This window comes from Myotis daubentonii, chromosome 12, assembly GCF_963259705.1.
Source record: "Myotis daubentonii chromosome 12, mMyoDau2.1, whole genome shotgun sequence".
NCBI lineage: Eukaryota > Metazoa > Chordata > Mammalia > Chiroptera > Vespertilionidae > Myotis > Myotis daubentonii.
In genome coordinates this window covers 72,636,123-72,657,617 of record NC_081851.1, presented here as the reverse complement: position 1 = coordinate 72,657,617, position 21,495 = coordinate 72,636,123, and the positions used below count along the sequence as shown (strand labels likewise).

Sequence of the window (21,495 nt, the reverse complement as noted above, 5' to 3'; positions counted from 1 at the left end):
GTAAACAGGAAGTCAACGCGACAAATTCAGACCTCGTAAAGATGGACGAAAACGAGGTCAGTGCGTGATAAAATCGGCGGGAGGCGGCCAAAACGGCGAGAGGAAATTCTGGAGCCTTTAATGCTTTGATTAAAATCAACCACAGAGAGGAAAATAAATAAATAATTGGTGTCATTCGACAGGGAAAAAACAAAACACCTTAAAAAAGGAGACATGGATACGAAAATAAAAATAGAAATGAATTCATTGGGGGGGGGGGGAGTGAACTAGAGCTCTAAAACCAAAAACGGGGTCTCTGGAAAGATGAATACATTTCTGACAAATATAACCAATAAAAAACCCAGACAAAACCCCTGAGAGAGGAAGATGAGACTATAATCACAACTACGACGATGATTTACAAAATGGTAAGAGAATATGGATATAATGCCCAGGGTGTAGGTAAGAGGAAACGAGGCACCTTGTGCAAATCTCCTAGCATGCAGTCCTGTAGAGCGTGTCCACTCGCATGTGGCCAAGGGACAAAGCTAAACCTGGCCTCTCTCTGTCGAAAGCCTGCGGCAGGATGAGACTGTCCTGGGACACAGGGGGCCCCACCAGGACCCTGCCCTGCCCTCCAGCGGGGCCTGGGAGCAGTCTGGCTCTGGCCCTTGAAAAGAGCACGTCCTGGAGCCCAGCCAGCTAAGTTCTGTGCACTTTCCAACGCACAGGGAGGGCTTGTGGGAACCTCCAGGGGGTCCAGGGGACCACGACGCACCTCCCAGGATGCTGTTTCTTGAGGCCCATGGTAGCCCAGGCCCCTGGAGCCCGAGGAGGGCTTTGGGCCCACCTGGGTGGATTTTCCTGCCCCCGGGTCCCCTCCTCGTCCTCAGGAGCCAAAACCACAGTTGGAGCTCAGCTGCAAACCCAGAGCCCAGTGGACCTGGCACGGCCTCCCTGGCTCCCGGAAGGGCGGCTCGCCTCGGGGTGCTGGGCATAACGCAGCAGCTCAGAATCCGGGCTCTGGCAGGAGTGTGGCGGCCAGGACAGGGGTGTGCACAGGTGGACAGGCTGTCTGGTGTCCCAGGGCCGCCCAGACTAGTCCCTGCTCTGAGACGCTGGGAGGTGAGGTCTGGAGAAGGAAGAGTCTTGCCCAGCAGGTCCTGGCTGAGCAGTTACTGCCCCGCGGACTCCCACTGGGCCCGGGCCCCCGGGGCTCAGTGTACACAGCGAGATGCTCCCTCTGCCTTCACTCCAAGCAACTGGAGGCCCGGGTCCTGCACGGGCAGCTCCTCTTGTTGAGCTCACTGCCACAGAGACACCCCGCACTGCCCCCCATCGTCCCCGGCGCAGAAAAGAACACCCCGACAAGTGCTGGAAGGAGTCACGACAGGCTTTATTGTAGAACTGGCGTCACTGGCTCACCCGCAGGTCAACAGAGATGCCGGGCGAGCACCAGGGCGCCGAGGAGGCCGGGTTGCAGCCGAGGAACTCACCCCTGAGCGGCAGGTTCTGTCTGTGACCCCCAGAGGGCCAGCCCCGCACGGGTCAGTGGGAGGGGTGTGTGTGGGGGGGGGGCAGACAGGGAGGGGCAGGGCGCTGGTATGGGGTTCAGAGTTGAGAACTGGGCAGGTAGGAGCCCAGGCAGAACTGCCCCCCTCCCCCCCCCCATCACGCCATTCCCCCTGCCTTCAGCAAGGGAGTGGGCAGGGCTGGGCAGGGTGGGAAGGCCTGGCAGTGAACGGGAGTGGCACACAGGCCTGAGGCTGCCCCAAAGCCGCTCAGGGCCAGGAGACGGGGCCCTGGGAGCTGGGTAAGGCAAAGAGGAGGGGGAATCCAGCTCCCAGCCCCCAGCCCTGCCCATTTCCTCTCCCTCTGGCGCAGGTGGAGGGTAGGGACAGCCTGTCCAGGACTGGACAGCTGATGGGCGAGTGCGACGCACAACAGGTCAGACGGAGAGCTCCCACGGCCCTGGGTCCCGGTGCAGGGGCAGGGGACTGGAGGCTCTGATGGCAGCCAGCCCCCGGCTCGGACAGGGGTCCTCCCTCAGGGTTGTCTGCTGGCCCCAAACAGGAAAGGTCTGGGGTCCTGGTCTCACCCCCTCTTCCAAAGCCTCCGCCAGGCCGGACGAGCCAAGGGACAAGAGTGGTTGCATTTCACAAAACACCTGTTTCATGAAAACTGGGTCCGAACGTGAAGACTCGATCACGAAAAGGTATTCTTTGCTCATTAAACATTCATTCACGGGGGGTTCCTGAGCCGCCGTGCGGGGCGAGGGGTCCGGGAGGAGTCTAAGGCACTGGCCCTGCCCTGCACAAGGCTCCTCCCCCCGGGAGGGCAGGGCGGCCGGGCAGCACCTGCCGAAGCCCACTCGGCACAGGAGGCGCACGCCAGGCCCAGGCCGGCCGAGCCCTGCAGGCGCGGGGATCGCAGCTCAGAGCTGCGGGCTGGCCCCGGCTCTATGGCCAGAGGCCCTGGGGGCCAGGGTCTGTCTGGCCAGGTCTCCCCTGGGAAAGGAAGAGAGGAAGACCTGGGCTTGCTGGGCACCCACACCCCAGGAGGGCTGGCCTGATCTCTCTAAACTGGACACAGGAAAGCACCCTGATCAGTACCTGGGAACCAGAGGCGACTCAGGGACGCCCCAGCCAGCCAGGCTTCCCCAGGCACCCCTCAACATCCCTCTCCTGGGGGACCCTCCCGGAGCCACCGGCCCAGGAGCCATGCTGCCCCCAGCCCCACCCAGGGTGGCTGGCCCTCCATCCTGTGCTGAGGAGGCAGAGCCGGTGGGCACAAGGGGACACAGTCTCCTGCCCTGCATGAGCCGCCCTGGGCTCCCCGTCCCAGTCCATCCTGGGGCCAGGCTCCCGTTAGCCAGGATCCCCACCAGCTCCCCCTCCACATGCTGGGGCTGAGGCAACTGGGCTCAATTCCTCTGGGGATCCCTGCTCTGTACCCCGCAGGGGCCCGTGACCCCACCGGCCAGAGAAAAAGGCACAGATAGGACAGGGGTCCTGTGACCCCGGCTTCCACCCTCCCCACCCCCCGGCACTTCTAAGAGGTCCAGGCCTGCAAGGCACCGTCCCCACCTCCGCACAGGGGAGGGGCTGCCGGCCTGGGCCAGCACAGGGCAGGGAGGGTCAGAAGAGGCTGGGGGCGGCCTGGCCGGGCGCGTCCTGGTCCCGGATGTACTGCAGGATGTCCATCTCGTCCATGGCCTGGATCTGTGGCGGCAGCGGTGGCGGCCTGGCCGCGGCCTCGGACGGGCCCGCTCTGGGGGGAGCAGCGGGCTTTCTGGGTGGCGCTGGCTTAGCTGCCACAGGTGGTTTGGGCTTAGGCGGGGGCTGGGGTTTGGTCTCCGCCCCCAGGTTCAGAATCTGGTCCAAGTCCTCTTCAACTCTAGGGAACCAGAGGGAGACGCCCTGAGCACAGCCTCCTGGGGCAGGGGCCAACTGGGGGTGGGGCGCACCCCACCCACGACAGTGAGGCCCCCGCTCCCCGCCTCCTCCAGCTGAACCTGGTCCGGAGGAGAGCTCAGCCCCTGAAGTGAGCGGACCCAGGTGGCCGCTCGGGCCCCCTTTCCGAGCGCCCCACTGCCAGCTGGGCTCTGTGTCCCGGGTGATGGGTCCCACGGACGCGGTGAAATGTTTCCCCCCTCAAGCCATTCGCGTGCTCAGAGGCCTGCTCACCGGGTGCCACCCTGGCCGTCCGGCCACGGGGCCCCTTTGAAGGTAACACCTTTGGAAGGCAGCTATGCTCACCACTATACCACCAACGCCACACTGAAGGTAACACCTTTGGACACCCCCCGAGGCTGTGGTGTAGACCCCAGGCCTGTGAGTGCCGCGTCGCGGATTCAGAATCAACTCCGCCAGGAGCTGAGTTCCAGGCGGCAGAGGCTCCCTGGGTGGGACATACCCCACCGGGCCCTGCTGCCACGGGAGCTGACCCCGTCCTCCGCTTCCCCGAGCCTCAGTTTCTCCCCTAAACACATAACAACAACCCCGGCTCCTCCGCCTGCCAGAACGCAGGGGCGAGGGCACAGAAGCATGAGCAGATGCGGGGCGCGGGGAGATGCAAACGCGAGCAGCATCCCCCCTCTGGTGTGGCTTGGGCGGCGGGGACTGCAATGCCCGCGGCTGCTAACACGGGTGCCAAGAGCCTCCCGGGCCAGCGCCTCCACCTCACGGTGGTTCCTGCAGAGACACAGCTCAGCGTCCCGTGAACCGCCAGGCCCGGCTGCATCCCGGGGCCGGATGATGCGAGGCAGAGACGCCCGGGGCTGAGCACTCTGAGCCCCAGGAAGCTGCCGCCCAGCCTCTCCTCGTCCAGGCGCTGGCGGGTCCTCGAAGGTGTGGGAGGACGGGACACGGGCAGGGGCACCTGGGAGCCAGTGCACTCGGACCTCCCCCCTCCATTTCCTATAAAGCGGCGGTAACGGCCCCCAGCGGAGCAATGGGGGGGGCGGAGGTCAAGGCCATGAGCAGTGCTCTCCATGCGCACACCGTCTGCCCATCCTCCTCCTCAGCAGACTTGCCTCGCTCTCCCCGGTAGCCCTACTGCTGGGCCCTGCTGGCACGGCCGCTGTCTCGGTGAGCTGCAGCTGCCAAGGGTCGGCTTTATGTGCTCCCAGGCCCTTTTATGCCAGTTGTACTTGCCCTTGCACTTAAAACACTGTTATTCTTTACATAAACCATGAAAGTATGAGTGTGGAAGGGAAAGAGAATGACTCAGGCGTCAAGCTACCTTCCGGGAACCCGCCGAGCTGCTGGACCCGCCGGCCCTCACTGGGTCCCATCGCTGCCCCGGGGGCCAGCTGCCACCCACCGGCACCTGCCTTCCCAGGCCAGGACCCTCCCGCAGAGGCCAAGGCTGGCGACACGCTCCCACGGTGGGCCAGGTCTGTGGCTCGGCCCAGGCCCCTCGCAGAGCTGGGAAGCACGCCGGGGACGGGGGTACCTGAACAGCTCCTCGGCGGCCTCTCCGTAGCCCAGGCGAGGCGCGGGCCCTCCACTCGCAGGTGCTGCCGGCAGCAGTAAGGGGTCACCCAGGGAGACGGCCCCACCGAGGTCAGGATCGTCAAACAACTTCAGGGCTGCAGAGAACATAGCAGCAGCGTGATCAGAGGGAGTCCTGCCCATCCTCAGTGGCCGGGGTGGGGGGGAGGGGTGCCCAGCCAGGGACGGGGCAGAGCACAGAACCAGAGGAGTGGGGCCAGGGTACAAGGGCCAGGTGCTCATCGGGACCAGCACACTCCCACCCCCAGTCAGCTGATAGCACCACTCGGTTCAAGTCCAGGTGGACTTCCTGGAGGAAAGAGCCTCCTGCCCCAGCTGGACCTCTTGGCTCAGCCCCCATGGCTGCACCCCAGTTTCCCAAGTGCGTCCTGAGCACCAACCACTGGCTAAGGGCTGCCGCCTGCGGGGATGCAGGGTTGAGCTGACACCATTCTCCCCACAGCCCCTGCCTTCTAGGAGCCGGGGTGCACCCCCTGTCTCTGCTGCTCTCAGGCAGGGACCACAGCCGCTCCACCTGGAAGAGCCCTCCTTCGTCAGCAGGCCGGGAAAATGGCGCTGACCTTTCGGGATCCAGCCTCCTACAGGGGGCCTTCCCTGATGTCGCCACTCAGACCTGTCACAGACTGAGGCTCTCCTCTGACTGTCGGGAGATGACCTGTCTCCTATGGGAGGCCCTGAGAGGCTGGAGTGTGTCGTCCTCAGCATTATGTCCTCGGGCCCAGCCCAGAGCCTGGCCTTCGGGGGGTGGTCACCAAGTGTTGGCTGAATAAATGGGTGACATCGATTTCTGGCCCTGGGAGAGGACCCGGGCAGGGTGAGGAAAGGTCAGGCCCAGGGGCAGGTGTAGAAGTCCTGAGGACGCCCAGCTTCCCTTTTCCGTCTCTGCCCAGAACCCTCCAGTGGGGTCGACATGGGTGACAGAACCTCTTGTCACAATTCCAATCCTGGAACTGCAGAAGGAAGGCCCGGGGCAGTCACATCCACGGTCCACCGTGCCCGTGTCCACCAATCCCAAACCACACTTCTCAGCAACAGAGCAGAGTCCCCTCCCTGCCAAGCGATGAGCAGAGTAAACACACACAAGCCCAGAATGTTCCAGGTTGTGAGAAACGAGGCATGAGCAAGATTTCTCCAGCAGAAAATGAGCCGAGTCTGTGTCAAGTCAAAACCTGTTCACACGGGGCAGGTCCCGAGCCGCTCACAGAGGCGGGTCTGGTCACCCAGGGGCACCAAAGTGACAGGAACACACCGGGGCTCTACTTACGGTCCCTGGGGCGTGCGTCCTCCGCGGAGCCCCCGGCGGAGAGCTTCCTGCTTGGGCTGAAGAGCCCTGCATCGGGGTCCACCTCCTCGTCAAAGAGGGTGAGCCGTGGCGAGGGTCTGGGCTTCGCAGCTACTTTGGGGCATTTTTTTGGCTTCTTGGAGCTAGAGAATCACAGGTAAGAGTCAAGGTTAGGGCATCTGAGGACAGCCCCGCCGGTCGGCCCAGGGGGCCATGTCAGATCCACACAGGTACTGGGTGGGTTTGAACTTGTGTCCTGAAGGACCTTTCCGAGGACCTGACTTTGGAGGTGGGAAGGCCCTGATACCAGAAGGGGCCACGCCCAGTGCCCGGGGAAACACTGTCCGGGTGCACAGGAGGAGAGGGGGGGTGTCTGGGCTACATGGCCGGTGGCCAGAGGACCCGTAGCAGGAACGACCACTCAGGCCTCAGGCTCAACTGCATAGTCACAGGCTGTGGGGGTGGCTGACCTCAGCGCTCCCTGGGGTGACACTCAGTCACTCCACGCCGCTTGGGAACAAAGCCCGAGGCCACAAACCTCAGAACCCAGCCCCAGGAGAGAGAATCAAGAAGCCCTCATAAATGTTCCATTTCCCATTCACATCCTCCCAGCCCTTGAGTGGCGTAACCTCAATCTAGGGTGCTGTACTCAGAGTGTCCACAAGAGGGCATTATTGCAACGCCTTCATTATTGGGTGCTGTTCTCAGAATGCCCACAACAGGCACTATTTCTCCTAGTCCCTTACCAGGGTGCTGTTCTCAGAATGCCAACAAGAGAGCACCATTCACTTCCATCCCACTGAGCAATGCCCACCTTCTTCAGGAAGCCCTTCTGCTACTTAGAGCCCCACTAGGCTCTGTCACCCCTAAGGGGTCCTGCTCTGGGCCAGAAGCTGCTGCGGGAATCCAGGAGGGGGCAGCAGGGAGCTCTGGGCGGTGGGGGTGCTCTCTCCTGGCCGGTGGGGGTGGGGGGTGGGGGGTGGGGGGGCGGTGGTTGCGTTCATAGTGCACATGCACATTCTCGTGGACTGACTGAGCGAATAGTTCTGCTCACATCACTGTAGGTTACGCTGCCGGTGCACAAATAAAGAAACTTGTGTTTAGTTTAACAAGATGATCTAATCCCTACCCCTGATGCCTAAATGAGCCACTTTAAGGTTCCTGAAAACGAGAATAAGCTTTTTACTGGAAACAGGATTTCTGGTTCGACTGCCTGCCCGGAGGGCAGCTCCCCTGGACAGAGGTCACCGTCTGAGCTCCTGTTGGCAACACTACATGGCGAAACTGCCCGTGCAGGCTGGCTCTGCCCCAAACAACGGTAAGACGAACCAGCAGCAGTTAACAGTGGCGGAAGGCAGTGCAGGGGGCGAGGTGCTGGAGGCCACCATTCCCACGGTCTGCATTCTGCGGCCTGGGAGGGTTTCAGGCTCCCAGCTGGGATGGGGAGAGCTACAAAAGCCAGGAGCACCTGTTGGAAGGTCACAGGGCGGAGCGCACCTCCGCACTCAGGGCTGAAGCCCTGAACAGAGGGTCTCTGTCAGGCTCACTGGGCAGATGAAGAAACAGTGGCTCAGAGATGCAAGGGGTCATCTCAAGGCCACACAACAGGCAGGGACACCGACGAGAACGGAGGGTGGCCACGGTCAGTCCTCTCCTCCTGCCCCTCAGAGTGCCCCGGGAGCAAGAATGAGACACAGGACAGGGTGGGACACAGGCTCAATCCTGCTGCTTGGGGAGACAGCGGCCCATTTTGAAGGTAGAGAGGGAGCAGAGACGGGGTGTGGGCTGTGCCAGGAAGCCCAGGCACCCAGTTCCCTGTTCTCTCTCTGTTCTGGGCACAAGCCAGATGGGCTCAGGTCACAGGCCACCAGGACCACGTCTCTGCCTTGGCTCCAGCCCCAGGCCCTACCTGGCTACCGGGAGAGCCGAGAGCCGCCCAGGCCCCTCCTCACAGCCAGGGCTTTCCCGAACCTTCAGCGCCGCCCCGCACACACCTGGGAGGGTCAGGGTGGCTGCTGACTGCGGTGCTTCCCCCTTTTGCCTCACGGATCAGGCAGTTAGTCCATGACCCTCGGCAGTGGGAGCCAAGGACAGGCCGTGCTCTCAGGGCAGGCCAGCTGAGAGGGCCCCTGCCGGCCGAGACCTCCTGAGCCAGAGCCCCGGGGCGAGTCGGGAAGTTGTGTGAGTCCCCGTGGAATCGATGATCAGGCAGGCGTGGCAGCCACCAGACCAGCCTGGGGCCTGCGGGCTCTGCCCACCGCTGTCCCTGCTCCCGGGACAGCGGGAACCGCAGCAGGGAGGGCCCAGGGAGAGCTGGGCCACGGCCCACCGCCAACAGCGGTTCTCAACCTGTGGGTTGCGACCCCTGAAAACACATCCTGCATATCAGATATTTACATTACGATTCATAACCATAGCAAAATTACAGTTATGAAGTAGCAACGAAAATAATTTTATGGTTGGGGGTCACCACAACATGAGGAACTGTATAAAAGGGTCGCGGCATTAGGAAGGTTGAGAACCACTGGCTAGAATCTAGCTCCTGGAGAAACAAGCTCGCGTGCCACCCAGCAAAGGCCCTGCAGCAGCGGCCAAGGCTGCCCGGGCCAGACCTGAGAGGCAGCGTGAGGAAGGAGCCGCTGGAGAACAAAGGGACCAAGAGCGAAATGTGATTATCTCCCGTGAAGCCACAAGGAGGTCCCGCCATCTCCCTTCTCCCACCGCCTTCGGGAGCGAGAGCACAAACGAGGCCTGACTCCCCTCTGCGGAGTTCTGCTCTCAAACCGAACTCCAGGAGTTCCTCCCTGCAGAGGTTTCCATCTTCCGTTATCGGGTTCAGTGAAGTGAACCCCGGCCCATGGGCTGCAGTCGGGCACCCCATGCCACCCCTGCCGCCTGGGCCACGCTCTGCTCTGACTGAGCAGGAAGTAGGGGCCTTGGCTGGCCGAAAGCCCGGGGCCCTGTCACGGTGGGTCCCCAACCTTCAGTCTCTGGGGCTCAGTAGCGTGCCTGGTCCAGAGCAGACACTTGATAAATATTAAAGGAAAAAAAGAGGATGGATGGATGGACAGACAGACAGGTGAATGGATGGCAGAAGAAGGAAGGGGGAAAGGAAGGACAGACAGATAAACAGAGATGGACAGAGAGGTGACAGTACATCCTTCGTCCAGGCTGATTTCTTCCTGCTCCCCCAGGGAGAGGGGAGGGAGTAAAGAGAGGGCTCCCGGCATCGCTCGGAGACACGGACACGCGGCTAGCAAGCCCCTGGCTCCCTGTGCCTCCTCCAAGCCTTGCTCAGTCCCTCCAGCTGGTCTCTCCATGGCCCTCGGCCGTCCTGGGAGCAGTCACCCTGCGCGCAGACCCAGGACTCCCAAGGCACCTTCCCCAGGCGAGAACCTGTGCCGGGCGATGACGGCAGAGATGGGTGAGAACCTGCCCCCGGGCCTCCCAGCTGAGCAGCCAGACACGCACAGCACACCGACGATTACACGTAGGGCAGCGATTCCAGAAGAGGTGACAGAGACGCACCAGCAGCCCGGGGGGCTACGGGGGTAGGGAGGCACAGGAGCCGAGACCCTCATTCCGAGAGGGTCTGGGGGGAGTGACTTGGCATGGCCGGAACCTGTTCCCGTGGAAGCTATGCTCATGGTCCCTGGAGAAATGCTCAGGGCCTGGGGAGCTCGGGGGCCGGGGGGGGGGGGGAGCAGCCACTGTGTGTGTGGGTGGGGGGAGAGGGGAGGGGGGACAAGACCAGAAGGCAAAGTGGTTAAGTCTGGGCTGCTGAGTGGTCAGCGGGCGGGAGAGGCGTGCCCAGGACGATGCCAGGTTTCTGACTTGGGCAAAGGGTCAGGGCTGCAGGTGTGAGGTGAGCCACTCCCTCCCAGCCCAGCTGCTTCCTCACTCCATCATGTGCACATGGATGCCGGCTGCACCCACGGGCGAGAGCCTGGGTCCCACTGTCCCCCCCCACACCCCGTCCCCCGACCCTTCCCCATCACCGTCCACCCAGCTGTCTGCAAGAAGCACCGCCCAGCTCTGCATTCCCAAGACGCATGCCACGAGTGCGGGGAGGCCAGGCCTCTAGGACGGCGTGCGGTGGGAACCAGCCTGTCCCTAGGGCAGGCGAGAGTCCTCAGGGACCTGGGCCTGGGGGGGTCCCCGAGCTGGGGGAGGCGGAGGGGGCCCTGCAGGCAGGGTTCGAAAAGGCAGAGGCTTTCCTGACAGAGTGTGAAGTCCATGCAGAGCCCTCGCTACTGGGAGGGGCACGGACGGCCAAGGCCCTGGCAGGAGCGGGGGCAGGGTCTGGGGGAGAGCTCAAGAGCAAAACTACTCTGTCCGTGAACAAAATCCCTCTCCGCCTGTGACAGCAAAACCTACGGAAAACAGGGCGCGAACAGGAGCCTGGCAGCCCGCTGGCGCGCTGACCTACGGACCAGCGCAGAGAGAATGCAGGAGCCGCTGATCCACCTGCAAAACCGAGCCTAGGAGCTGAAAAGGCAAAGCGAAGTATGGGATGGCGCTGGGACAGATCCCATTTGGCAATCAAACAGGAAGACCCCAAAGCAGACACCTTCCCGGCGAAAGGGCTTCCACCTGCGTGTTCCATTTCGGTATGCTCATCGCATGTCTCCAAGTCCTAATGGAACCTGTTTCTGGCGGCATCGTTCCGGCACAAGGCAGGGCTGTTCCGGCAGAACTCCATCCTTCTCAGAACCGTGAAGCCTCCGAAATAGGAAGTTAAATACAAAAACCACGTACGACATGGAAAGCGACCGTGTGAGGCCACCAAGTGAAAAAACCGCACAGAAAGGCACGCGTGCTAACGCCCGCAGCTGCGTGGATCGCGTGGGTCGCGCTGGGCCAGGGACGCACAAAAACCCCACAGCCAGGGGCGCAGTGTCGGGATGGGCCGGGTGAGGGCCTTTTCTATCTTGAAGCGCTTTCTAATGGCTGCGAACTCGTCTTTTCCCTGATCCAAACCAGGTCTGAAAGACAAAGAAAAGCCAGGCCGGTCCCTGCTCCCGGCTTTGTGCAGGCGGCTCCCAGCCTTCCAGCAGCGGAGCAACAGCGCCCTCCTGTGGCCGCGGCGGCGAACACCGGGCGGGAGCGGTCCGGAAGCGCGCTTGGGGGTGTGGGGGTGTGGGGGCGTGGGGCGGGGCGCAGCACAGCTGGGAAGGCGGGGCTGCAGCTGCCGAGGAACCGAGGGCACAGGGTGGAGAAATACTCATGCAAAGTGTAAGTCACCTGCAAAGAACACCACGTGCCCCACCAAAGGACAGGGTGGCTGCACCGTGCAAGCAAGCCAGCAGGCCACCTCGGTGTCCCGGGAGAGGCCAGGGGACATCGACTTCAAGGTGCTACTGCCACACAAAAGACCCTGGGCAAGTCCCCACTCAACTCTGTCCTCAATTTCCCCCTCTGTGCAAAGGGGATGATGCTAGGGCCCGGCCCAGCTCTGGGACCGCGGAGAGAGTGGAATCGAGGGGCAGTGCAGGGAGGTGGCCCGGAGTCCCTACTCGGCTGCTTGTGGCTGAACCTGGACGCCCAGCTTCAGCGTCCCCAGACACAAACTGAGGCCACGTTGGTAGCGGCCTCCATCCCCCAAACCAGACCCACTGAGGACCTGACAGCTATTGGTGCATCTTAGAAAAATAAGAGAAGAAATAGGATAGGAAACACTTATTCCCGTCAATTCTGATCAGTTCCCAGCATTTCATCATCTCTCAAAAAACGTTAGCTGTTGTCATTCCTGAGGTGTCAGCACTGACTGTTGTCACAGTAGACGAAAGGCCGGCAGGCGGTCTGAAGCCTCGGGGACCCCTTTTGGTGCTAAGCTCGCCTAGGATGCAGAAGCGAGGCCCCGGAGTGCGGAGCTAGGGATGGGGCTGGGGCACACGTGGTCCCGGGACGGTGGACGCATGGCCCGACAACCTGCTACTGATGCCAAGAGGAAAGCCAGGTGGCCATGCCAACCCCAAAGAGCATTTTCCTACATGTCCTTCTGCCAAAGGCTGGCACAAACTACCAAGTCTTTCTCAGCTTGGCACTGTGTGTGGCAACTCAGAGCAGCGGAGAGCGCGAGTTCAAGCAAAGCCCTGGTCCTGTTTTACTGAAATAAAGCCCCAGAGGGCGTGCGGGTCATGTAAGGCTGATAGGAATGTTATGGCAAATTTCTCCAGTCACTCTCACTGCTGCTCTCAGCCAGTGTGTGTGTGTGTGTGTGTGTGTGTGTGTGTGTGTGCACCTGCACATGCTTGCTTGTGTGTACATGTGTGTGCACATACGTATAAAGGGGACACACTCCACTGGCCAGGGCCCCTGGCTCACTGTAACCCCTTGAATCACACACCGTTGGCACCTTACGGATCACCAATTCCCTCCGCACATGTGATTCACGGGGAGCCTTACACCCACCCTGTGGGGAGGCGGGGCCAAGGGAAACAGCCCTGCTACAGCCGTGACAGCCCAGGGCGCTCCAGTCACCTGCCCAAGTCACCGGCTGCCAGGGCTGAGCTGGACAGAGAAGCCAGGCCTCTGGGCTTCAGAGCTGCTGGGGGGCTGGGGGCCGCTCTGCCAGGCCTCTGTGCAGAGCCAAGGAGCAGCGGTGGGGGCCACCTGTGACCAGGGAGGGGCAGGTGACACCTGAGCTCAGCCCCAAAGACACGGGTGATGTGAGGGTGAGCAGCCAGCCCATTCCCCCAGTGCACCAGGCCATCCAGGGTGGTGGCCCAGGGAGATGCAGGGGAGGAGCCATCCCCCAGAGAGCCTGGAACCAGCCAGAAGAGGACGCTCCCCAGATCAGGAGACCTACCGCATGATGCCCAGAGGGTCCAGTGCCTCCTCCTCTTCCGAGGACTTCCCTGCGTCCTCTTCCTGGTGGGGGGTGGGCGGCCGCTCCGCGCCTTCCTGCTGCTGGAAGAAGTCGAAAGCCTCCCCATCGTCCCCGGCCTGGCCGCCTGTGTCCAGGACAGAGACACCTCTGCTGCTGGGGTCTGCCACCCCCGGGGAGCTGGTGCCTGTGGGGGAGCAGAAAGAGGCGTCTGACCCCGACTGCAGGGGACCAGTGCCTCCCCACACCCTAGTGGCAGGACCCGAGGGTGGACGGGGGCAGCCAAGCCTCTGAGGGTTGGCGGCCCTGGCGAAGCCTGGAGTGGAGCGGGTACAGGGGAGCCTGGGAAACCCGGTGCAGGCAGGGGCTCCTGGACCACTGCGGCCCAGGCCCGTCCAGGCCTCGCTCTGGGCCAGGGGAGCCCGCAGGGACCTGGGACAGAACCTCGGTACCTAAGAATTCCAGCAGCTCTGGGCTGGCGGCCAGCTCCGCGTTCTGGGAGACACAGCGCAGGATCTCGTGGAACACGGCTCTCCTTTCCCGGATGTCGGACTCCCCGACGAACAGGACCTTCCTGGGGAGCGGGGGCAGGCTGGCCGCTGGGTAACGGCCGCTCAGCTTCTGGTAGAACTCCTCGATCTCGCTGTACTTCTTGGAGACCTGGAGTGAGAGAAGCACGTGGGTTCCCGAGTGCAGACAGGAGAGAGCTCCTCCCCTGACCCAACCCGAGGCCCTAAGGGGGGCGGGCTGTTCAGAGTCCACCCAGGGGCAGCCGTCCCAGGAAGTGCGCCTTGGCTGTGCCTCCTTCCTGACGCCCCGCCCAGCTGCCTGTCTCAGGCTCCAGGCCTTATCCCTCCTGATCACTCCAGGCTCAGCCATGAAGGTCTTAGGGCCCCAGGAAAGGGCAGTCATGGCGGACCCGGGCCCTGACTGTCACAGGCCCAGGCAGAGACGGTGGATAGGGGGAGCCCAGCTTGCAGGCCACCGCTTCCCTTCTCAGCCGTCAATGCCTGTGTGATGACCTCAGGTCTGGCTGGCTGTCAGGTCATCTTCATGCGACAACACGAGTCCCTTTTCTCATCACGGGTCTCTGATCACTCTCCTGGGAGTTCGCTGCAGCCTTCCAGCAGCTAAGAGCCAGATGCTGCAAAGTCAGTTTCTCTGCCATCAGCCAGGACCCGTCTGCACCCCGGTACCTCGAGGAAGCAGCCAGGGCTCCTGCTGGCCATCGGAAGGCGTCCTGCCCGTTGGAGTCACCCGGGGGCAGCGCGCAGCTTCCCGCAGAGCCGGGGTCTGATGGCGGCCTCCTCTCAGCCTCTCCTCAGAATCCATCCCGCAGCTAGATCTCGCTCTGGCTGCCTGCTTCCTCCCAGCGTGTCTCCGCCCCAAGAGGCTCTGGTCTCACGAGGGGGAGCTGCCACCATCGTGGTCTGTAGGACCCAACTCGGTGCTCAAAGGAGAGTCACCGACTCTGCACCCGACCCCACCCCACCAGCGGCCTCCCCCCCACCTCCCGTCCTGTCCCCACCTTCTCTGTGGGAGCATCGAGTAAGAAGACGCAAAAATTCTCACTTCCACTCCCAGGCCAGGGCTGCACCTGCAGCACCCGCTGAAATGCTGGCATAGCTGGTGGGCTGCAGGCCCCTGGTGCAGAGATCCCGTAACCATGTGTGGGAGCCCACAGCCCTTTCCCGGACCCTCTCCCCAGGGTAGGCTAGGTTCCCCTCTTCTATACTCCCCCAGCCGCCGTGTGCTCCTGTCACCGTCTGCATCTGTCTCTTTACCAGCTCATGCAGTGCCGCACGCTCTGGCCCTCTCAGGCCCTAGGTGACGGCTGGCTACAGAAGTGCCCGCTCCCCGATGCTACCCATGCCCTGGCGGCGGGTGTGCCTGCCCACCTGGACCCCGGGCCCCCTCGGGAACACCCTGGCAGAACCCCCAGCTCACCAAGAACTGGACCACATCCTCGGGCCTGTGCTTGGCCGACTTGAAGGCAGCCAGCCGGGTGACCACCAGGATCTGGTACTCCACGTGGCCGGACATCATCTTGCCCCGCACCTCCTGGTGCTGCGGCACGGCCAGGTCCAGGCCCGTGTGGACATTCTGCACTCGCCTGCCGGAGGGGAAGAAGGCAGAGGAAGCTCAGCCTCAAGTGCGCAGGCTTCCTGAGCGAGACAGGCAGGGCCCGGCGTGACGCAGCGGGCCTGGGTGCCAGGCTGCTACCCTGGCCTGGCTCTGTGGTCACAGCGCCAGGCCCTCAGAAAACCTGGCTTTCCAGGCCGGAGCCCCCGCCTTCGGGTCGTTCAGGGACAAAGGCTGTTCCCAGCAGGAAAACAGGTGAGAGCAGAGAAAGTGGGCTCCTGGAAAATCAGGGACAGCTGAGCGTCCTGCACAGGCACAGAGCGGGCCTCGGCGAAGCTCTGCTGGACGGAGGAAGGTGTGAGTGCTCCTGGTGATGGTGGGGGGAGGCGGGGCCTTCCTGGGCACATCCCCTGCAGGTGGCCCCTCGGGTTTGCTGGTGCCTGCCACCAAGAAGCCAGGGCACCGAGGACCTGACCTTCACCTCCAGCCCCCGGGTCCTCGCAGGGGGCGCTGTGTGGACCCAGCATCAAAGCCACACCCCCACGGGTCTGCCAGCGGCTGAGAAGGGTGCCTGCTGCTGCCCTGAGCCTCCCTGCCAACCTCAAACCCTGTTCTTACAGAAAAGGAAACTGAGGCTCAGCGAGGCGGTGACTTATGTGGCACCGGGGAGAGCTCTCCTGCCAGTGAAGCCGTGACCTGCACCCTCGCTGTATTTTGCAGAGGAGACCAAGCAGGCTCTCCCGTCCGGAATTACCTAAAGGATCCTGTTTTCCAGACCTGGAGTCCCAGGGAAGTTCAGTTACAGCTGGGAAAATAACATTCATTTGTGCAATAAAACTGGCGTCTTTGCCCACGGTTTCATGGAGGGGGAACAAGGGTGGAGTACGTGAAAATACGTGAAGTGAGTCACTTTACAGATGTTGAAAGGCAGGAAGGAGCAGCAGCAGAGTAAAAGCCTGTCCTGGCGGCCTTTCCGGGTCCATCCTGCCCGGGGTCCTCCAGGCCTGGGCCAGGGGGTGGGGGTGCTGGCGGGGGAGGGGGGTGGGGGGTGGCCCAGGCTGCATCCTCCCCTCCGCTGCTGTAACTTGCGCTTCTCCGGAGCTACCTCCTTGAGCAGCTGCCCCTTCTTCCCACCCCTTCCCTGGGTAACGTCCCCCCTTCCTGCAGGGCTGGCCTCCTTCACCCCCTCCCAGAAGCTGGGTTCACCCCTGCCCTGCGTTCCCACGGCAACCTGGACTTCCTCCCCCTCCCAGCACCTGTCCCTGCGGTTCTGCGTGCATCTCCCTGGGTCCCCCTGTCCCCAGTGCGGAGCAGCTGAGCACCCACGGGATGCAGGACGAGATTTTTGCGCCAAACTGAAATGAACGGGGGGGGGGGGGGGGGGCGGGGACGGGGGGGGGGCGTCTTGGGTGAGCGCGCTACCCTCCGGGGCCTTCAGTTTCCCCATCTGTAAAACGGGGACACTGGGTGCCGCCCACTCTTTGCAGGGCGGTGCAGGGGCCGAGCCCAGAGAAGTGGCCAGAGCGCTGGCGAGGCCGGACGGACGGCGGCGGGTCACCCCCGGGGGCCGCCGTCCCCGCCGGCTGCTCCGTCCGGGCGCACGGGGCCGCGGCTCGCGCGTCCCCGGCCTCCACGACGTGCGGGACGCGGCCTCGGGGCGCCCGAGCCTGGCTCACCTGGAAGTGACGAGCACCGGGGGGCGCTGCATGCCGGCGGCTGGGGCGGGGCGCTGTCACGGGACCTGCCGGCGCCGGCGTCGCCGCGCCCCGCCCCGCGCGCACGGCCGACTCCTGCTCTCGCCCGCCCCCTGGTGGCCATCGCGCGGGACCAGAGGCGACGTTCAATTACGGCCCTTTCTGATAATCCGGCCCTGCACCCCCAATGTTTATACAAACAATGGAGCAACAAATCAGTGTTTCTCTCTCCCTCTAAAATCATTTTTTTTAAAGTTATCTTGAGCTCGTCAGAGGCTGGGACCTTGCAGTCCTTAGTCAGATCCAGGCTACTGTCCTCTGCTGTCTCGGGGTTGTTGATTATCCAGGGGAAAGCCTAGGTCCCTGAAGGAGATATATATATGAATGAGAGAGAGAGCGTGCTATGATTTCCAGAGCTGGGATTTAAACTTAAATTTAATCAAGGTCACAAGGACCCTTGGTTTGCTGGTGTCACTTCATAGGAGTTCCCAGAATGTCCTGGTTCAAAGAGAAATTATCTGGTCTCCCTGCCTTGGGGAGAGTGTTGGGGGAACAATGCCACCTGTGCTCATGGCCCTAGAGATGCTCAGAGAGACGCTAGGAGGGTCAAATGGGGGAACATATAACGCAGCAAACAAGATAAACTAGACTCGTGTGTGTGTGTGTGTGTGTGTGTGTGTGTGTGTGTGTGTGTTGAGGGGGGGGGGGCGTGAGGGGTGGGGGGCGGCAGCTAAAGAAACAACAGCCTGACTCCAGAGGCCTTCCAGTGGCTCTTCTGAAAGAGGCTAACAGGGAGTTCCCAACAAAAACTGAAAATAAACAACTGTCTTTCTTCTGCTAAAAAAAAAAAAAAGTTATTTTTCCACGTGTTAAAAAGGTGAGGCAGACTTTATTCAAGACTATTGCAATAGGAGAGAGCTGAGGCTCAACTCTGAACCCCGCAGGGACATGTGGGGGGATTTACAGCCACGGAGCAGGGTGAGGACCAGGGGAGGAAAATTCCTGGAGGGGACAGTGGGGGAGGGGGAGTCTTGCTAAAGGAGCCTGGCAGGCATCTGCTGAAGGCAGGCCAAGGACTCAGATGTCGAGGAACCTGGTCCGAGATCCAGGCTGATCAGATATCCAGGCTGGGGGATTCTTTCTAAAGTTGACTCAGCATCATATTTGCAGAGTGGCCCAGGCAGGACAAAGTGTGTGGGGGGTGGGGGGGTGGGGGTGGAGAGAAGGCGGGAGGTCAAGGTCTAGTGGAGAAGGTGCTCAGAGGAGTCTACACTTTGCCAAGGAGTCCGTCACCCACAGCTTCCCTCTCACAGAGCCGCTCACACTCTCGCCCTCTCTGTGTGCAGTCCCCTCTCCGGGTACCCTCCTGCTCGGGTCCTCCCTTCCTAAGGACACCCCCTCCCAGAGCGGCTCCCCACACTCTGGAAGAGTAGGTAGGGCTTCTGCTTGACTGTATTTCCCCAAAGAACCAGCCTCCCTTCCCCACCCCACCGCCCTGGAACTCAGATCCACAAACTTCCCACTTCTTTGCAACCACCTGTAAAATACTCAGCCCAGGGCCTGGCACAAAGAGACATTTAGTCAGTGTGTTTGTGTTGTTCTAATGTTTAGCAACTAAGGAGACAAGACTCTGCTCTGTTTCTTCTCCTAGTTGGACTCCATCACAAAGCTACTCTTCTCTCTCTCCTCTCTCTCCTCTCTCTCTCTCTCTCTCTCTCTCTCTCTCTCTCTCTCTCTCTCTCTTGGCTTTCTTGGTAGGCTGCCTCTTGCATGCCCCCACTGGGGATGGAGCCCACAACCCAGGCATGTGCCCTTGACTGGAATCAAACCTGGGACCCTTTAGTCCACAGGCGGACGCTCTATCCACTGAGCCAAACCAGCCAGGGCTCTCTCATGGCTCACTCATTCATTCACTCACACATTCAATAATACCTGCCAAGCTAGGCCTCTCTCCAGGCCCCGTGGAGGCTCTGGGCGTCTCAGTGAGAGGACCCTCCTGCCCTGTGCTCTCAGTGTGTCGGTGGACCTGCTGCCTCCAGGTCCCTGTCCTGCTCCTTCTGCCTCCTTCCCTCCGTGGGCTCACTCGCTGTGCCTGGCATGCCTCTGATGGCTGCCTTTGGGGCCACAGCTGGACCAGGGCAAGGGGGTTTAGAGGTAGAGGATGCAGGGTATGACAGACCCTCTCATATGGACTCACCTCACCATGGGATGAGAAGCCGAGACCCTGACTCCTGCCAAAGTGGCTCAGGAATGGAAAAGCTGAGTCTGTAAACCTGGCCGGGGCAACACGCAGACCCTCTGCCCTTCCGGTCTTCCCTCCATGGAAAGCCCCAGAGACGCACAACAGAAGCTGGGGTGTCGTGGTAGCACACATTACCGGTGACCAGCAGATGGCAGTGTCCGCCAGCCCTCTGCATTTGTCCCAAACAGAGGGCTCAGAGAGGTCCCCTGTGGAACTTCTGGGAAAGAACCCACCCTGCTCCCTTCTCTGTCCCCTCCCCTCCCCCATGCAAAGGCCCAGAGCCCAATGGCAGGTCAAGCCAGTGGCAGGTCAAGCCAGTGGCCAGGAGCCTGGCTGCAGCCCACTGGGTGTAGATGCCAGAGCTGTTGCTGGGGGTAACCTGGAGCACGGCAGCCCTGGGAAATTCCTCAGAGCCCAAGGAAACCCAGCTCCAGCACCAGACAGGAAGTCCAGCCAGAGCACTGCTGGAATCTTCCCGCACCTGTGGCCCAGGCAGCCCATCCAGGCCTTTCTGGGGGAGACATTTGCAGCACCTCTTGGCTGAGTGGAGATCAGTACCACCAGGTGTAGTGAGGGCCAGCAGGCAGCTGCCTCTGCAGGTGACATCACCACCTTCCCTCTCCTGCCCTCCCAGCGATACCTTCCTCAGGGCAGAGCTCCAGCCTAACCCTCTCTCCAGCTCTGAGTCACAAAGGCCAGGGGCCATGGTAGGTCCAGACCGAGGGCAGGCTCCTGGCCGGGTGCCTGGCAGCGGCCCCATGCCCACATGCCCTCCACCTCTCACAGGTGAACCCTCGGTGGACATTTGGTTGTCAGCCTCACTGTGCATTTGAGGATCTAAAGCTAGGAAGGGCTGAGGGACTTGCAGCTTGAGGTTAGAGGTAGGATTTGAATTCTGGTCTCTTTAAAAATATCTATTTGTATTGATGTCAGAGAGAAAGGGAGAGGGACAGAGAGATGGAAACATCAATAATGAGAGAGAATCATTGATTGGCTGCCTCCTGCACCCCCCACACTGGGGATCGAGACGGCAACCCAGCCAAATGCCCTGACAGGGAATTGAACCGTGACTTCCTGGTTCATAGGTCAACGCTCAGCCACTGAGTCATGCCAGCTGGGCGAATTCGGGTCTCTTGACTCTCAGGAGCATGAACCAGTCATGGCCAGGGAGCACCTGTTCTGTCTTCTGAAATAATGCTTTTTTGCAGGGACCCCGCACACCTCAAAAGTGGACAAGGCAGAGGCTGAGTCCTCATTACGCCTTGTCTACAGGGTGCCCAGGGCAGAGCTGTGGTGAGACCTTCTGTGCTGCCTGGAGAACAAAGGAACAGGAGCGCAGAGGGGACCCGCCATCCCAGGAGGCTGTGATGCCCAGTAACAGCGTCTGATCACTTGCCCACCTTGGGGACCTGGCTTCCTTATAACCTTGCATGCATCTGTCTCTAAGGGACGTCCTTGTGCTCAGGGCATCAGACATGAGGGACTGGGGTTGGGATGTGGCTTGAAGCTGAGTAGACTGTCCCTGCAGCTGACCCAAGTTCTGGTGCCTGAAGGTCACCACAAGGTGACTAGCCGGCAGAATCCAAGACTAACTTCCTAAGGGGCTTGAACTCATGTTCCAGACTCGTGTTCCCAGGTGGCATGTAAATTCCCGCTGCGAAGTTGCCTGGGAGATGCTGTGGCTCTCCTGGGTCTGCTAAGACAAAACATGGTCACGTTCAGAGCTATTAGAAGGCTGCCTGGGGTTGGGGCACCCTGTCCCCGCAAGCACTGCCTGGGTAGCAGTTTGTTACAATTCAGGCATGGCATGGAGGTTGGCCTAGACCCGTGGTCAGCAAACTCCTTAGTCAACAGAGCCAAATATCAACAGCACAATGATTGAAATTTCTTTTGAGAGCCAAATTTTTTAAACTTAAACTATATAGGTAGGTACATTGTTATTAACCTAATTAGGGTCCTCCTAAGGCTTAGGAAGAGCCACACTCAAGGGGCCAAAGAGCCGCATGTGGCTCTCGAGCCGCAGTTTGCCGACCACGGGGCTAGGCCCTTATCTTCTTGCCTCAACTTGAATATGACTTACAGAGAGGCATTTTCTTGAAAAATTCTAATAAATTACCACTTCCCTCCTCTACCTGTTCTCTGCTGTTCCAATTATAACCCCTGTTACAATTCAGAAACGGAGACATGGTCTGACAAATTCATCATTAGGTGATTTCGTCTTTGTGCAAGGGTCATAGAGTGTACTTACACAAACCTAGATGGTATAACCTGCTGTATACCTAGGCTCATGGTCGGCCAACAGCGGCTCGTGAGCCACATGCGGCTCTCTGGCCCCTTCAGTGCGGCTCTTCCGCAAAATACCACGTGCAGGC

The 21,495-nt window shown here is 61.2% G+C and overlaps 1 protein-coding gene across 1 annotated transcript; it reads right to left on the bottom strand.

Annotated features, from left to right (window-relative positions):
* Positions 1–1,354: 1,354 nt before the first annotated feature.
* Positions 1,355–16,997, bottom strand: HS1BP3 (HCLS1 binding protein 3). Its single transcript, XM_059660463.1, has 7 exons — positions 16,864–16,997; positions 15,053–15,218; positions 13,558–13,765; positions 13,088–13,292; positions 6,259–6,419; positions 4,936–5,071; positions 1,355–3,375 (listed from the first exon to the last, which is right to left on the bottom strand). Exons 1-7 carry the CDS (start codon positions 16,893–16,895, stop codon positions 3,117–3,119), a joined length of 1,167 nt encoding a protein of 388 aa, XP_059516446.1. The 5' UTR covers positions 16,896–16,997; the 3' UTR covers positions 1,355–3,116.
* Between the last annotated feature and the right edge of the window lie 4,498 nt (positions 16,998–21,495).

Bases quoted from the DNA above. Each gene is read 5' to 3' on its own strand.
- HS1BP3 (XM_059660463.1), bottom strand. From the start codon at position 16,895: ATGCAGCGCCCCCCGGTGCTCGTCACTTCCAG. The intron at 15,219-16,863 runs GTGAGCCAGGCT...CCCCTCCGGCAG, and splicing joins CCGGTGCTCGTCACTTCCAG to GCGAGTGCAGAATGTCCACA. The intron at 13,766-15,052 runs GTGAGCTGGGGG...CTCTCACTCCAG, and splicing joins AGGATGTGGTCCAGTTCTTG to GTCTCCAAGAAGTACAGCGA.